The following is a 16,062-nucleotide window of genomic DNA, read 5'->3' on the forward strand; positions in this document are numbered from 1 at the left end:
TCTATGTCTCTTTTGCTCATTACTATATCCTCAGTGCCTGGAAAGTAGCTGGGGCTCAGTAATTTAAGAAATTCAAACTGTTTCCCCAAAGATGACCAGCAGGTGGCACCATAAGATCACACTAAACAGCAAAAACAGCTACGGATTCCCAATTAGCCTCGGTGAAGCATCCATGCCCAGGTTGATAGGGGTACCAATCCCGTTTTAAAATAAGGTGAAATCCCTTGTACTTATATTCCAGTTTGGATATTTATGAACTGTGACGCAACCTCTGAGCTTCAGTCTCCTCATCTATGTAATAAAACAGGACTGAGCTCTTACGCGGAGCTGTCAGTGAAATGATTACACAAAGGGCTTGTGGTGCATGCAGGATGCTGGAGGGAGGAGGGAGGGATGCAGAGACCAGGACCCAGGCCTCCTGACCCTTCTTTCCAGGAGGCTCCTGGGCTGGGCCGCACAGAGCCAGACCCGGCTCCCAGAGCTCTCCAAGGCGGAGGCCACCTGCAGTCTCAGCTCAGGAGAGAGAAGGCCAGGGTCCCTCTCCCAGGCAGGGGCCACTCGACAGAGGACAGCCCACCTCTCTGTAGCCTGTCTATCCACACAGACAGCAAGGAGAGCCCACACACATGCAGCAAGTCCTCAGTGTCATGTCCGCCTCGGAGACCAGAGACCCAGGAGCCCAGAACTCACGTAGCACACGGCTGCCAGCTCCAGACGCAAGGTCCCACTTTCCAGAGTAGGGGATGACACCTTCTGAGGGTTGACGCCATTGTCATACACGGTGAACTTGGTGCCCATGAGGTTGGACCTGCAGGACAGGCACAATTGGTACAGGGTCACATAGCTCTGCCCCAGGGCAGCAAACAGCTAACAGTCTGTCCTATGAGAAGCCTGCAAAGCTTTCTGGCCTGAGCCAGGAGCTGACTGGGGGACACAGTGCTCAATGAATCCCCACCTTTAAGGGCAAAAGTCTGGACTGGCTCAGAATTGAAACAAAGAGCATCTTGGCTCAGTGAAGGAAATCCAGGGAGGTAAGTCTGGGCTCCACAGAATGTTTTCCTAGAGGAACAGAAGGGAGCAGACAGCGTGGCACCTGGGAAGACAGTAGAGGGGACGCAGCAGCCCCTAGGGACTGAGTAAGATGATCTCTGTCCCATCCATCCTGTGACCCTCGGTCCAGCCCCATCTCCACAGCTCTGGCTCCTACCTCTAAGCTTGATTTATGCTCCCCCAACCTAGCACTCCATCCTCAGCAACGGCCCCATCCTGAGGCGAGCTCAGAGCCTCCCCTGCGCCCCAAGGTTGTTCTCCCTGCCATCAGAGATGCACTCTCAGCCCTGCCCCTCAGCACTGACCATGGGGCCAACGTGGCCCTTCCGTGGTAGCCCACACACCAGTGACATCGCGGGGTTTGAGCCATCATTCTTGATGGGCCTAATGCCCAGATGGCTGGGAGCAGCCTAGGGTAGGGAGTGGGAGGCCCATCTCCAAGTCAGGCTCTCGCTGGCAGAGAGCCTATGGCTGGACCTGAGGGACAGAGAGATCCGAGAAGACCCACCCCTGGCCTAGATCTCCTTCAGGGAGGAGATGCCCTCTAGAGAGCCTGCCCCCCCCCCCCCCGGTCTGGGGGAGTGCTGGTACCGCAGTTTCCCGATGTAGCTGTCCCCTCCTCGAGACAAGTCCGTTGGGTCCACAGAGATGAGGTAATTGGAAGTTTTACTCTTCTTTCTCTTCCTTCCCGCCAGGAGGAACACCTTAGGGAGCAGAGTAAGGCCACATTCCAGGTCCAGCCTCCGGTGTGCACACAGGCACAAGCGCCACTCACACACCTGCACTCACACAAATGACTCCCCCTTGCTTCAGCTCCTGCACGCAATGTGCTCACACGTGCACACTGGCAAACACAAGGGTGAGCCCGGGCCGCCTGGACAGGCCAATCAGCACAGCACGAGGCTTCCGTCTCTTTGGGGCACTGAGAGGTCAGTGCTGGATCTGAGGCCTCCAGTGGCATTCCAGCCCCAGGACCTCCAGCCTGCCCTGGAAATCCATGCCCAGGTCAACCTTACCTTCTTCCCATCATCTCGGTCCAGGTGCAGGAAGTAGGTGGGGTACATCCCCCGATCCATCCCCTTCTTATCCCGTGTGATGCGGCACTTGACGGTGATGCCCTGGAGGGCGGGCCTCAGTGCGAACTCCTCCAGGTCCTCAACCTCGACATCCACCGCAGGCTCCGGAGCTGTGGGGCTGGGGGCTGAGGCCGCCTCCTGCGGGGAGGAGAGCAGGGCCTCAGCCCCGGGGCCTCACGCAGCTGAGACTGAGGGGCTGGGATCCAGAGCTGAGCCCTGACGTTGGTGGCGATGGTGGTGGTGGATGGTGCAGGGCCCCTGAATGTGGGCTGGCCAGCCTGGTCCTGGGGTCGCCGTCTAGCTGACCAGCCCTTCCTTCCCTCACCCATCCCTGGGCGTAGAGATGGAGGATATGGGCAGCTTCTCAAAGGTCATCCTGTCCAAGTCCAGCTCCCCCAACTCCTGGCCTCCCAAAGGTCAACAGGAGGCAGAGTGGGAGAACAGGAGAGCCCAGGCCAAAACAGCTCCTGATAGGCATCGGGGACCAGCCTTAGGCAAGCCCCTCACCATCCTTCTCCACACTCGTTCCCCTCCGGCCAGACGACCAGTCCCTGCACACAGCTGTCCACTCTTCCTCACTCACCCTGACGGACTTCTTGCTGGTAGCAGAGCTGGGGCGGGTGTTGCTGTTTAGCTGAGAGGAACTGGAGCTGTTCTCATCCTCCTCCTCCTCTTCCTCATCAAAGCTCATGCTGCTGGAGATGCCTGGGCCAGGCAAAGGGGCAGGTGGGATGCGTGGTCACATGCGTACCCAGACAGACATCTGCTCACACGCACCGCACCACCTGTACCCACGCGTGCACACACAGGCTTTACATGCACACACACATTCACACACACTCCCACGCACACCCCAGTGTCCCCAAGGACACACATTCTCAGGTACATGCTGGGGCTGGTCACGATCACTGGGGTGTGTACCCCCTCCCCCAGTGTCAGGGCAGTCCCCCCAGCAGACCCCCGCCTCTCTAGCACTCACAATGCCCGTCTCCTGGGCAGCAAGGCCTGATGAGCTGCCCTGCGCGGGAGCCTGCACTTCCAGCCTCAGGCGGGACCGTGGAATCTGCCTGGGGGAGGCCCAGCCTCCTCCTCAGTCGGCTGTGCAGGGCTGGCTCCTCCCCCTGGCCTGCCTTCTGCTCTGCGTGCTTCTCCCCCCTGAACACCACCTCCAACCTCAAGTTACCCCAACAGCCCTTCCTCCAGGAAGCTGTCCCTGATCCGATTCCTCACAATGTGTGGCACTGCTGGGCTTCCCTCTGCCCCCTCACCCATGCCAGGGGCTCCCACGGGCAGGGCTCACCACGAGGAAACTAGGCGGCAGGTTTCCTGGGAGGATCCGCCCTACTTCCCGGCACCCTGGCCCTGCTCCCTAGCTCAGAAGATGGGGGAACATTTTACAAAAGAAGCTTTTCAGCCCTGGCCGGTTGGCTCAGTGGTAGAGCGTCAGCCCAGGGTGTGGAAGTCCCAGGTTTGATTTCCGGTCAGGGCACATAGGAGAAGTGACCATCTGCTTCTCTACCCCTTCCCCTCTCCCGTCTCTCTCTCTCTCTCTTCCCCTCCTGCAGCTATGGCTCGACTGGTTCAAGCAAGTTGGCCCTGGGTGCTGAGGATGGCTTCATGGCCTCACCTCAAATGCTAAAAAATAGGCAGAGCATCGCCCACTAAGGGCTTGCTGGTGGATCCCAGTTGGGGCATATGCGGGAGTCTCTCTGCCTCCCTGCCTGTCACTTATTAAAAAAAATTAAAATAAAATAAAAAGAAAGCTTTTTCAAAGGAACCAAAATGAAAGGAAACTTGTCCCCAAATGTGGGCCTCCCTAGGGGCAGGTGACATGGGAGTGGGGAGACAAAGCTTAGCTGTGGGTTGGTCATTAGCCTAGTTCACACTTCCTTCCCTGAACTTGGCCTCATCAGGGGCCCTGCCCCGTTTCTCACTGGTTTCTAAATCTGCCCCCAGCACGGTCGGGAGGGGCTGGAACAGACACAGGAGGGTCACTGGTTTCTAAATCTGCCCCCAGCACGGTCGGGAGGGGCTGGAACAGACACAGGAGGGTCACTGGTTTCTAAATCTGCCCCCAGCACGGTCGGGAGGGGCTGGAACAGACACAGGAGGGCCACGTTCCCTAGGAAGGGTGCATCTGAGAACCTGGGACTGAGCTTTGGGGGTGTCGCTAGACCCCCATGGGGCTCACCCTTCCTCTGCATCGTGGCACGGAGGTCCTGCCCGCTGGGCTCTGCGCCCCCACCAGCTGCCGTCTCCCCTGCGTCCTGGGCGTGGTCCGACTGGCCCACAGTCAGGATCTGCACTGGGCCTTCGGCCTCAGACTTGTCTTCTGCCAGAGATGCTGGCCCGCCGGTGCCTGCAGGCCATGGACACTCCTGAGTCCCGTGCAGGAGGAGGGGTGGATCCACAGATGTTCAGGGAGTAGGTAAGGGATGAGTGGGGGGACCCTCTGCAAACTTTATTTGTAAAACTGACATTTAAAAAAACTAAACTGACTTAAAAAAAAAAACTAGATTGCTGTCAGCCTGTCAATAAGGTGTGAAGGGACATGGATTTTCTTACTTCTGCTGTTCTCCCAAATTAGTTGCCAAGAGTTGGTTTGAAACGCTGCACATCTCTAGGCAGATGGGCAACCACCTACAAAGCCAACTGCACGGTGAAGAAGACAGGTGGAGAACCAGGATCCGGCCAAGCCTCAGCTGAGGCCACCACGCGGGTTCACGCATGTGGCCAGCTGCATGGTTATCAGTGCTGACGTTCATTCTCTCTCTCTCTCACACACACACAGTCAACTCACATCATTAAAAACATCATGGGCCCCACTGGAAAAGGCTGATGTTGGCACATACTCGCCTTCCCAAAAGGAGGCTCTCTCTCCCATCCCTCGTCAACCTTCCTCCCCAAGTTGCCACAGCTTCAGGAACAGAATCCAGGCCCGGCCCACGCAGGCCGCAGCCACCCTATCTGGGTGGGCTAGGCCTCAGATGCAGCAGTCAGCTCTAGAAGCCCATGGGCCCTGGCATCCCACTGCCCCACCATGACCAGAGAACTGAAAACCCACTGCACATACACAGGGGCTGAGAAAACAGGGTGTCCAGCCAGCAGACTAGGGGCGGGGCCACCCTCACTGTCCTTGAGCCCTGGGGACCTTTTCTGGAGAAAGGACCAGGGCAACAGACTGGTGTGTGGGCCCAGAGAGGAGGTGGGACTAGAGTCATGGAAACCCACACGATGACAGGAGTCTGCCCACGGATGGGCCTGGTGACCCACGAGGCAGTGAGCCCCAGGGGACGGAGCGTCCTGGGTCAGGATGGAGGTAGAAGGCTCTCAGACTGGGCAGAGGAAGGACTTCCTGGGCCACAGTTGAGCGGGGCTTCGTGTCTTAGCAGTATGGAGGGCCTGCCCCACACCCACGGGCCAGCCCGGACACCCATGAGCTACATGAGGCCTGTGAGCCAGCTGGGTGGGCTGAGTGCCATTTGGTGCCTTCCCTGGGGCCTCCCACCCTGTCCAGGTCAGGAAGCTAAGCCTCCCCCTACCCTCCAGCGGGGGCCAGGCCTCCTGAGGAGGGCTTTCGGATGGCGAGCCAACCTTTGTGCTTGCCCTTCTTCTCCTTCCTAGAGGCCCCGCCCTGGCCCCCCGTGGCAGCAGCGGCCTTGGTTCTCTTGGCTGAGGCTGGTGCTGTTGGGCGGGCAGCTCCCAGCTGCACACTGGCAAGTGAGTCGGTCTCCTGAACTGCTGAGGAGAGAGCCCGAGACAAACACGGGCCCTGGATGAGACCAGCGCTCCGGCTCAATCACACTTCCCAGCACATTTCCCAGGTCCCCGCCCACCAGCCCCAAGCCCAACGGTGCCTCTACCGCCCACCTGTCTCTACCAGGCACAGGTACCGAGGGCAAAGAGGCAGCACCCCCAGCCCAGTGCAGTAAGAGTCAAAAGCCTGCCCACGCCATGATCAACCAAGAAGCAGAGCAGTGGCAGCTCTGGGCCAGCAAACAGTTGGGGGGGGGGGGTGTCTGGGAGGATGTGGGTCATCAAAGATAATAGATGAAGACAGAGGAGGCTGTATCTCGTGGAAGAGTCCAGAACTAGGGCAAGCACTTGACAGGCCCTCCAGGGACGCACCCACGGTGCCTGGGGTGCGGAGTGCCCCGAGGCAGGAGTCATTCTGAGCTCAAGGAGCTGCACACGCTATCAGAGAGGTCTCGGAAGGGTCACAGCTGGGTGGCCTCTGAATTCTCCACGTGTCAGAGTCTTAACCTGCTCAAAGTCCCGGAATGATCTCTCCTTGCTCCTAAGATGAGCATCAACAGTCTCCTGCACGTCTGGCTCCTCCATCTCCCTCGCCTTGCCGTTGGCCTAACTGCACACTCCTCACCTCCCAGGCTCTCCCCGGGTCTCTCCTCACCTCCCAGGCTCTGCCCGGGTCCCAGCTACACCATCCTCCTATGCATCCTGGATGCCCTCTTGCCACTGGGGCTTTGCACTTGGAGGTCCCACTGCCTGGACCATCTTCCCGACTGCCGCCTCTCCCACTAATCCCCACTCATTCTGCAGATTCCAGCTCCTAGGGCAGCCTCCCTAACCCTCGGCTGGGAGCAGGGCCTCTGCCATTCACACACAGAGCCTGGCTTCTTTCTGCAAAGCACACCTGTGACAATCTTTCACTCCCTTCCCTCTTAGACTGTAAGGTCACGAGAACAGTGACCACACCCATTGGTGCTCACTCTGGATCCCCAGCCTCTCACCTGGAAGTTGTCACAAAGTTTGCCCTGAATAAATATTCAAAAACTGGATGAATATATAACAGGAATGAGCATAGCGGGTAGGTCAGAAAGTGTTTAAGCTGCGTAAACCCATCAGTTCTGACTTTTTGTCTAACTCCCCTTGTATTAACACCAAGAGCCAGCAGAGGGCAGAGCACAAGGCAGCTCAAGCTGCAGGTGGGGTCGGGGTGTTCTGGGCAACACTGATCCCAGGTCAGCCAGCCTGTAGTGGCCTTCTCGGGGCTGGCTGACAGAGCTAAGAAAGAGAGGCAGCACGACCCAGCCAGGTCTGGACTCTCAGCAGAAAATAGCATGTAGCAACTAGAACTTGGCACACGCAATGGCTGCTTCAATGCTCAAAGTCTGGAGAATAATTTTTCTCACAGGAGAGGAAACAAACCCAGAGAGGGTCAGTGACTTGCTCAGAGTTGCAAGGGAGCAGGGGATCGACAGGGGCATGATCAGGAAGTCTATCTTCTGACTGGTCGTTTCTGCAGGCCTGGCACACAGTTCAGTACTCAAGACATCCTTGCCAAAAATGGCTGTACATCAGTGACTTGTACGACCCTCAAAGCTCAAGTCCCAGGAGCAGGCTCCCACCCTCGGGCAGCCCTGAACGGTCAGGTGCCAGGCTTAGCAGAGCTGGGGCTGTGATGCCCACACAGCAGCTGCCTTCTCTGCAGAACCCCACACCACCCCTGGGACAGTGCTCACAGAGGAAGTACGAGGGGGCTGCCAGACAGGGTGTGGCTGGGGGCCGGGTCTGTGTGGAGCTGCTGGAGCTGCCTGCCTAAGACAGCAGCGCTGGGCTGAGGTCCCTGACCCCTTCCTCCGAAGGCCCTTCAGGTGAAGTACAGACATACCAGCTGTGGACGAGAATGCTGAACAGAAGCCCACACAGGGAACCAGTAGGATGGACCAGGGAGGTGACACAGTATGGTGGAAAGGCCACTGGGAGTCTGACAAGCCCAGGTTCAAAGCCTTGCCTTGATGCTCACTAGCAATGTACCATGGGCAAGTTGGTGACCCCCTCGGAGCCCAAACACTTATCGAACATGTAGAGATAACGAGTTATTGTGAGGAATAAAAGAGAGAATGCAGGTCGAGTGCCCAGCACCACACTCAGCCACTGGCAAATGCCTTTATTACTAGATATAAATGGGATTCCTCAGTGGGATGAGGGCAGAGGACACCAAGCTCACCAGGGTGCTGTGCCAAGTCTGGGCACTAGGTACCGCCCTCCAAGGCACAGAGACTCAGTACACTCGGGCTGGTAAGTGGAACCTGAGAGGCTGTGTAGCCCAGGTGTGGAGACAGCCCAGCAGTTAGGTGAGAAAGATTCACCCTGAGCTGAGGCCATTGGCTAGAGCCTGCAGGTTCTGAAGTAACTTCACAGATGAGGGGAAAACCCTGGTTGCTAAGGTTCCTTCCAACTGCAAAAGCCTGTGCCCCCCTCCTGGAGCCACCATCAGATAGAGAAGTCACTGGGACGCCTGCAGCAGCAGGGGGCAGTGGGGACTGAACCGAGTCCCTACTTTGGGATCAGAGACCAACTCTTTTCAGCCTGGGGTACCCTACCCTAACCTACAGGAGGGAGGGTCCTGAGCTCAGGGAGGCAATGGAACCACCCCTCCCCTACCCCCAGGATAAAAAGAAGAGACTCCCTCCCCTCCCCCCAGGGGGTTCTGCTAAGCAGTGCATGCAAAGAAGGAACAGCTGGAGGCTGCTGGTCCTCACAGCTCTGTGCAGGGACCTGCGAGTCAGAAGCCAGGCAGACTAAGGGTGTGGGGAGCCCAGGAGAAAAAGCAACAGGTGTCTGTCTCAGGAGACACTAGTGGGTGTAGGATGTTGAGATGGATTCTTCTCAGATGGCAGAACACCAGTGGGGAGCAAACCGCTCTGCTCCTAGGAGCTGCTTCCTGTCCTCAGTGAAATTCTCCAAATCAGAAACCTGGACATTTGAACTCCCAGATCCATAAAGTTTCAGCTTCTGGCTCTAACACCCAACATCTGACCCAGGAGGCCAAGGCTCCAGGTCCCAGCCTCCCTCTACCCGTCCCACTCCACTGACAGCCTGGGCTGGGAGCCATGCTCAGCCTGGGCACACCCTGACAGACGACCCCCTGCCTGCACAGACTAGCAGCAGCGCCTGAGGGGTGAGGAGCCCCCACCACACAGGGCCTCCCTGGTTTGTCCCGAGGGCAAGGCGTACCTTGGTAGCTGGTGCTGCCACTGCTGCTGAGGTAGGACTCCACCAGGGGGGCCTGCTCCTCTGACTGCCGGGCCCGCCGGCTGCGTGGCCGCCCATCAGCGTTGGCCTGCACCATCAGCGGCTCCTGGCGCTTCTTCTTCTGCTTCTGCTCCAGCAGTGCCCGCTACAGAGGCACCGACAGACACGGAGGTCATTGAGCTGGAGAGGGCAGCCCCCCGCCTCCCCCCAGGGGAGGGCTCCCAGGCTAGGGGCGGAGAGAAGGCCCTGCTGGCTCAGCTCACTTCTAGAGATGGCTCTGGGGTCTAAAGCCCACTCAGGGCCAAGGCCTTATGTCCTTGGTGCCCTAAGACGTGGGGTCCAGGAAAAGGAGGCAAAACTCAGTTCAGGCTGCTGTCTTGGCAGAACCACAGCCCAGCCAGCCAGCCTCCGGCCACAGCCCCAAGTGCCCCGTGGACAGGTCAGTGCTCAGGCTGAGTAGGGAAAGGAGAGCTGCTTCTGGAAGAGATCCTCTCTCCATCAGTCAGGCCCACCCTGGAAGGGGGCAGCTCTCCTGCCGTGCCCTTGGTGATCCCCGCCCAGGCCCTGCCAGGATGGCGAGCACTGACTACCCCTCCACCCAGCCCCAGCCTCACTCACCTGCCGGTCAAGCTTCTGCTGCCTCAGGTTGTTGCCCTCATCATCTAAGACACTGTGGAGGGAGAGAGGGGTATTCAGGGCCTTCCCACGAGGTGCCAGGGCTGAGCCAGAGCCCACCCTGCACATCTGAGTTCTTTAAACCCCTCCTGTCATGGCTGCTGCCCACAGGGGGGAGAGAGGAGGAAGGCCTGAGCCGTGTTTCTGCTGCTCCGGGAGCTCATCTCCTGCTGGGCAGGACCCCTGCTGCCCCAAGGACTTCCAGGCCAGCCCCAGTCCCTCCCCTCGGGCCCATGAGCAGGGCCTGATGAGTTCCAGGGCAGCCGGTCCAGAGGCAATGGGCAGAAGTCAGGCCCAAGGCCAGGCTCCTTCTCAGATCCTTCCAGCTCTTCCCCTTATCTTTCCCTTCTTCTGGAGAAAGCTGGGTCCTTCGGGGCATACCCTCCTCCCATCTGTTCAGAGCAGACTCCTGGCTCTCCAGGTGGCAGAGTGGTACTGACCCTGCTCAACAAGGCTGAGGGTCCCCTCATCTGAGAGAGTGAAGCCAAGTGGCTCATCAGTCCCTCAGGGTAGGGCTAGGGCTCAGCGGGGACGTCTGCCGAGCAGATGCAGGACATCGGCACGTGGTCCTGCAACCAGCCACTGGCCGCAGCCATGGCGCCAGGCAACACCGGGCATCAAATCCTCGAGTCCCTAAGGTGCTGGGGCAGGCCGCGCCGTCTCACACAGACTGGCCCTGCCTCCCAGAAAAGCAGAACACAAGTAGGGAGCTGGTAATTCAAACCACTTAATTTCCTTTCTAGGCCAAGATAAACAGTGGTTCCTAGGCCCCAAATTCTATTAAGACCCAAGGTCAGGGCAGCTGCATAGGGTGGGGTTGGAGCCTGAGGACCTGAGGTCTGGGAGCCCCCAGGCTGCCCTGGCCCAGTTCGGTGCCCAAGTGCGTGAAGTTTGTGAGTGAGGCTGTAAGTCGCTCTTGTGCCTGTGCACACTCCAGGAGGTGTCCCAGTGTGTGACCGCATCTGCCTGTGTAGGTGCGTACCTGGATATATACAAATGTGCGCAGCCGTGTAAGAGGTGGGTGTGCTTGTGTGCCGGTGAGTATACAGTGTGTGTGGAAGGATTCCTTGGGGGATTTGATGAGGTCAAATCACCCGAGGACAAAGTGGTGCCAGTTCCACCTCCTCCTGACAGCAGTAGCAGCCCTTCTGGCTGAAATAATCATTGACCTGAAATGTCACCTCAGTTCATCCAAATGATGTTTGTCTCTGTGGGGGAGCCAGCCAGAGAGTGGCAGGAAGTCCACAATCAGATATCCCACCACCCACCTCGGCCACAACCCCTGAGGATTCTGCCTATTTTAAACGGACAGCATACTACCTACTTGCCATCTGGGAAGGCCTTACCTAATATGCACGGGCTGCTCTGCACTCAGAGCGGCCCCGATTGTGATCTGGGACCGTGTACAAAACAGCTTATTTGCCAAAACCTCAGCTGCCACTACACAGGAGAAAACGCTCCTCAACAGATGATTCTAAGTCAGACTTCAGTCTCTAAAGCTGACCACCTGCCTAACAGCATACAGCTGCAGGGAGATCCCCTGAGGGCACAGCCAGGACCAGAGGACAGAGAACCAGCCTCTCAGCACTCAAGCTGGCAAGGACGGCAAATGTCTTATTACAGAAGCATGTGCCACAGGCTGGAGGGCAGCAGCGGGGCTTCTAAAGAAAGGGGAAGGTACTGTGAGCAAGATGCCAAGGCCCTGCCGGGTCTGAGAGCTACAACCTTTCACCTGTCTCTCCACCTGTGGTCACGACCTTGTCTGGACACATGAGGGCAAAGCACCTGCTCACACACTGCCTTCCAAGGGCCAGTCCCGACCACCACTGTCCACCACCGTCTGCAGGCTGGACGCTGTGTGCTCACACATGACCTCTGGGATACCGATGCCACTGCAGTCTGGGCTCTGACACCTGGCTGACTGGAGCAACGGGCCTGAAACTCAACTGTGCTCTGCCTGCCAAGCTCCGCGCCTGGGCCTGCACGGGGCAGCCTGCCATCTCAGCCGTGAGCTAACAGCCTAGCCACAGGAGCCCGTGTCGCCTCCACAGCACAGTGCTGGCTCCCGGTCCCGCAGCAGGAGGGGCCGTCTCATGGCTTCCTGGCATGATGTAAGCCACCTGCACTTTCACAGGGCAGGGCCAGGGGCAGTCGGCTGGGTCCCCAGGCACTGGACTTGGCAGAGCAGGAAAAATATGACTTCCATAGTGCATGGGTCATTTAGTAAAGGGGTCATCCAGCTGAGAGTTAAGCTCATATTAGCAAAGCCACCTCCGGAACTGCTGGGTCACAGTGGCTGCCGCCTGACAGAAACGGCTCCAGCATGGCGACCTCCCTGCCCAGCGCCCCCTCATGTCCTTATCCAGGCTCAGGGGCGGGGGGGGGGGGTGTTCCCGATCACAGGTCACTGCCATGGATTTTCCACCCGTCACACCGAGGGGTAAAGGCTGCTTTCCACAAAAACAGTCCTTTCTCTTCCTCTGTCCCTACTGCCACTCCCTCATGGGGGATAATGGCAGACTGCGGGCTTTAATAACACGGGTCCCCAGGTAAGATTACAGGTCGGGCAGACTTAACCACCGGCCTTCAGAGAAGAATACAAGGACTGGGCTTCAAAAAGAATTCCAGAAACTCGGATGTCCCAGAAGTGCCTCCAGAGCTGCCCGCCCACCACCTCAGCACCACCGCCATGGCGGAGCGGCGGGCAGAGGGCAGCACCACCCGCCATGGCGGAGCGGCGGGCATAGAGCAGCACCACCGCCATGGCGGAGCGGCGGGCAGAGGGCAGCACCACCGCCATGGCGGAGCGCCGGGAAGAGGGCAGCACCGGTGAAGCAGCCTGCGCCTGGTGAGCAAGAGCGTGCAGACTGAGCGAGACCACCCAGGTCGGTAGAAACCCCCCCCAGAGGAGGAGGCTCCAGGCATGGGCACAGGAGTAGGGTAAAGCGGGTTGGGGTACAGCAGGGTTTCTAGGAGCAGCAGAAGTCCGAGTGCGCCGCAGTCAGCTAGAAGGGACGAGCTTGTCCTGGCTGCTGGCTTCTGCCTGACACCGATGTGTCTGACACCACATCTGTCCCTGGCAACTAACAGCAGAAGCGTGTGGTGGAGTACAATGATGACAAACGACAAGGGCTGTCTCCAGGGAGAGCAGAACCCAAGCTCCTGTCACCTCCGTGGCAGGGCCAGCCCCCCTCCCCACCAGATGGCCCTGCCCTCTCATCTCCCACTCCACACCTTGCCCAGGTGTCCTCCTTTCTCCGCAGCACGCCCGCACCTCTTTCTGACAGGCACTATTCTAGGCCGCATTAAACGATAACCATGAGAGGAGACAGTAATGGCTTTTTAATGACTCGGGCTCCAATTATGGAATCTCTGCCAAGCCCAGGCTGCCAGCTGCAACCCCGCCAGGAGGCTCGGACGAGAGACAGGGCCCTGACAGATGGGGCTTCCAGCTGACCCTGGTGGCTCCTTCACTGCAGTCACCTCCTGCTGGGGGCCAAACCAGGGAGGCCAGGAAAGTACCCTGAATCTGGCTCCTGAGGGTCAAAACCAGTCTGCTGTGTCCATCAATCCATCCACTCTGCCCAGTGGCCCCTTCAGCTCAGAGAGAGACAGTCCCTCCACTTCCCCTGAAGCCGGACAGCTGAGGAGGGAACCACGGTTGGCAACAAATGACGGCAGGGGCACTGCTCCCATGGGCTGCAAAAGCCAGACACAGCCAACACACTTGGGAAACTGGCTCCCACTCCCTTCTTAGACCCGCCCTACATGCTCCGGCTAATCTGCCTGAGCTGACCAGGGGCCTGGGAGCCAGGCCAAGCTAGGGACAGGCCCACTCTCCATGCCCACTCTCACCCCCTTCCTGTCCTCATTCTTACCCCTCAGCCACAGTGGAAGCTTCCCCTGCTTGACCCAGGAAGAGGGCACTGGGCTGTCTGTCAGGGGAGGAAAGACCACCCAGGTGCCTGGCTACAACCCTTGTGCCCCATGCCGGACACCCTGCCCTTCCCCCAGCATATCCGGCTTCCAATGCCGAGTGCAGCGATGTTCAATGTTTTTCATCTCATGGCACACATAAACTAATTACTAAAACGCTGTGGCACACAAATAAATATATTTTCTGTCGATCTGACAAAAAGTATAATTTTGATTATTTACACCAGATGGCTCTTGTTTGTGTTGGCATTTTTTTTTATTTGACAATCTAAGGGAAAAGAAGTCAGTGTCCCTGACTAAATAGTCAGATACTGTGTGTTTTAAAAATTCTTGCGACACACTGTGCATTCTGGGAACACTGAGGGGGAGGGAGGACGTTGAGGGGGCAGCTCCAGAAGGGAGAGGTCCACGCTGCTCGCAAGAGTTCCAGCCCCCTGCGATGAGTCGTCTCTACTCCAGCCACTGGCTCACAACCTCACCCTGCTATGGACACTCAGCCCTGACCTGGTAGTTTAGAACTTCTAAGGAAGATGCCCTAGACTCAATCCCCCACCACCCCTCCCTCCCTCCCTCCCTCCCTCCCTCCCTCCCTCTCCCTATCTCTCTCTCTCTCTCTCTCAGCAAATGCCGCAGGTGATTCTAATGCTCGGCCATGTAAAGGAGGACCATGAGCCACAGCTGGTCATCTCCCAAGAACAATAAAGAATTTGGGGAGTTGCTGGAAGTGTGCAAATGCACCCTTATGTTCAGATGGGGTAAGAAATGGTAGTCTACATATCAGTGAGTCAACGCAGGCCATAGGTAAGACCATGGAATGGGTTAGTTCAGTGGTCAGCAAACCGCGGTTCACGAGCCACATGCAGCTCTTTGGCCCCTTGAGTGCGGCTCTTTGGCCAGCTTAGGAGTACCCTAATTATGTTAATAACAATGTACCTACCTATATAGTTTAAGTTTAAAAAATTTGGCTCTCAAAAGAAATTTCAATCATACTATTGATATTTGGCTCTGTTGACTAATGAGTTTGACGACCACTGGAACCATTAGTTCAACAGCTGGACAGGAGGTTTGAATAGCTAGAATACAAGTGACCATCAGGATCAAGCCCAGGTTTCCAGCCAAGTCAGGGCACACATCCTTACACCTCTCAGGAAAAAATGGGAAGACAGTACAGCCAGGCATCCACACGGAATCGCAGGGACCAGCACTCGATGATAACTTGGGGACAAGAAGAGGCAATGGAAGTGGCACACTAGTCCAATTAGACAAACAGTCAAAGGTTTCTGGGCCATGCCAGAATCAAGGGGGTTCTAGCATCTCGCTTCTCTTGGTTAGCATCTTTATCAGACGAGATCGGGCGCGTTCAGGGTGGTAGGGCCGTAGACGCCTTGTTAGCATCTTTATCAATGATCTGAGGACAAGGCAGGCCTCTTAGGTGACGCAAAGTTGAAGAAGTAATAGACTCTTGCTAAGACAACAGAAATTCAGAATACCTTGAAAAGCTAGCAAAGGAGATGACAAATGGAAACCTAAAAGGAGAAGGTCAATTCTCATATGTGGGTCGTCCCAACCCCCAAGTCTTGCCCACAGAGACAGGATGTGGCATGACATCAGCCCGAGGAGAGACGTACGGTTTTGTTGACAGAGGCCTGGAGGTTACTGGTCAGTGAGTCAAGGCCACCCCATGAGACAGGGAGAGCTCAAGGCCTGCGACAGAAGCAGGGGTCCAGAGTGAAGAAATAAAAGCCTCACTCTGCTCAGTGCTGGTCAGGCCACACCTGGGCACCACATGCAGCTTCAGGACCCGGGCTGGAAGAGGGCAGAGACCAGGAGGCGGGCATCCACAGGATCCTGGTCCCGGAATTAGCTCTGTCGGCCTTGTGTTTCCTCTGCTCCTTGCACCCTGGGCAACAGCAGGAAACACACCCAGGGGGTTGGGGGAGGAGTGGAGAGTACGTCACCATGGATCCAGCGCAGGCTCTGTCACCAGGTGAGGCAGTGGGCCATAGCATCTGGGTTCTGAGGCTCCACCAAAGGCCAGTAGTTTTGCTTCATCAGTAATCATTCAGCTCCCCGGAAAGCAGAGAAAGGAAGAGGCAAGGAGTCCTAACAAAAGTCAAGAGGAGGGGAACCCAGAGACATGCATAGGGAAGACCTTTCTAATGATCGCAGCAGGCGCCTGATGAAAGGCTATCTGCAGAGAGGCACAGGGGGCATTCACACAGGACTCCATGGCCTGCAAGGACACTTCCAGCCTGAGATCCTCATTCTGTGACCTAGAGACTCCATTCTGTGACCCCACCATGAAGGGAGTGCACTAAATCCCTCA

The 16,062-nt window shown here is 57.4% G+C and overlaps 2 protein-coding genes across 13 annotated transcripts in view; one reads left to right on the forward strand and one right to left on the reverse strand.

Annotated features, from left to right (window-relative positions):
• Window positions 1–16,062, forward strand: part of RIC3 (RIC3 acetylcholine receptor chaperone) — a 137,364-nt gene that overhangs the window by 59,569 nt on the left and 61,733 nt on the right. The window lies entirely within an intron of this gene.
• The window catches only part of TUB (TUB bipartite transcription factor), a 96,047-nt gene that overhangs the window by 6,131 nt on the left and 73,854 nt on the right, over window positions 1–16,062 (reverse strand). For 7 of the 12 annotated variants that reach the window (XM_066366301.1, XM_066366267.1, XM_066366260.1 and 4 more), the window contains 8 exons: window positions 9,744–9,795; window positions 9,108–9,270; window positions 5,721–5,867; window positions 4,318–4,485; window positions 2,710–2,831; window positions 2,067–2,264; window positions 1,642–1,754; window positions 691–808 (listed from right to left, as the gene is read on the reverse strand). In XM_066366301.1, the coding sequence (XP_066222398.1) occupies window positions 691–808; window positions 1,642–1,754; window positions 2,067–2,264; window positions 2,710–2,831; window positions 4,318–4,485; window positions 5,721–5,867; window positions 9,108–9,270; window positions 9,744–9,795 (1,081 nt within the window). The remainder of the gene's footprint in view (window positions 1–690; window positions 809–1,641; window positions 1,755–2,066; window positions 2,265–2,709; window positions 2,832–4,317; window positions 4,486–5,720; window positions 5,868–9,107; window positions 9,271–9,743; window positions 9,796–16,062) is intronic. The other 5 variants (XM_066366262.1, XM_066366287.1, XM_066366275.1 and 2 more) reach the window with 4 other exon arrangements.

This window comes from Saccopteryx leptura, chromosome 1 (assembly GCF_036850995.1).
Source record: "Saccopteryx leptura isolate mSacLep1 chromosome 1, mSacLep1_pri_phased_curated, whole genome shotgun sequence".
In the NCBI taxonomy this organism is placed as follows: domain Eukaryota; kingdom Metazoa; phylum Chordata; class Mammalia; order Chiroptera; family Emballonuridae; genus Saccopteryx; species Saccopteryx leptura.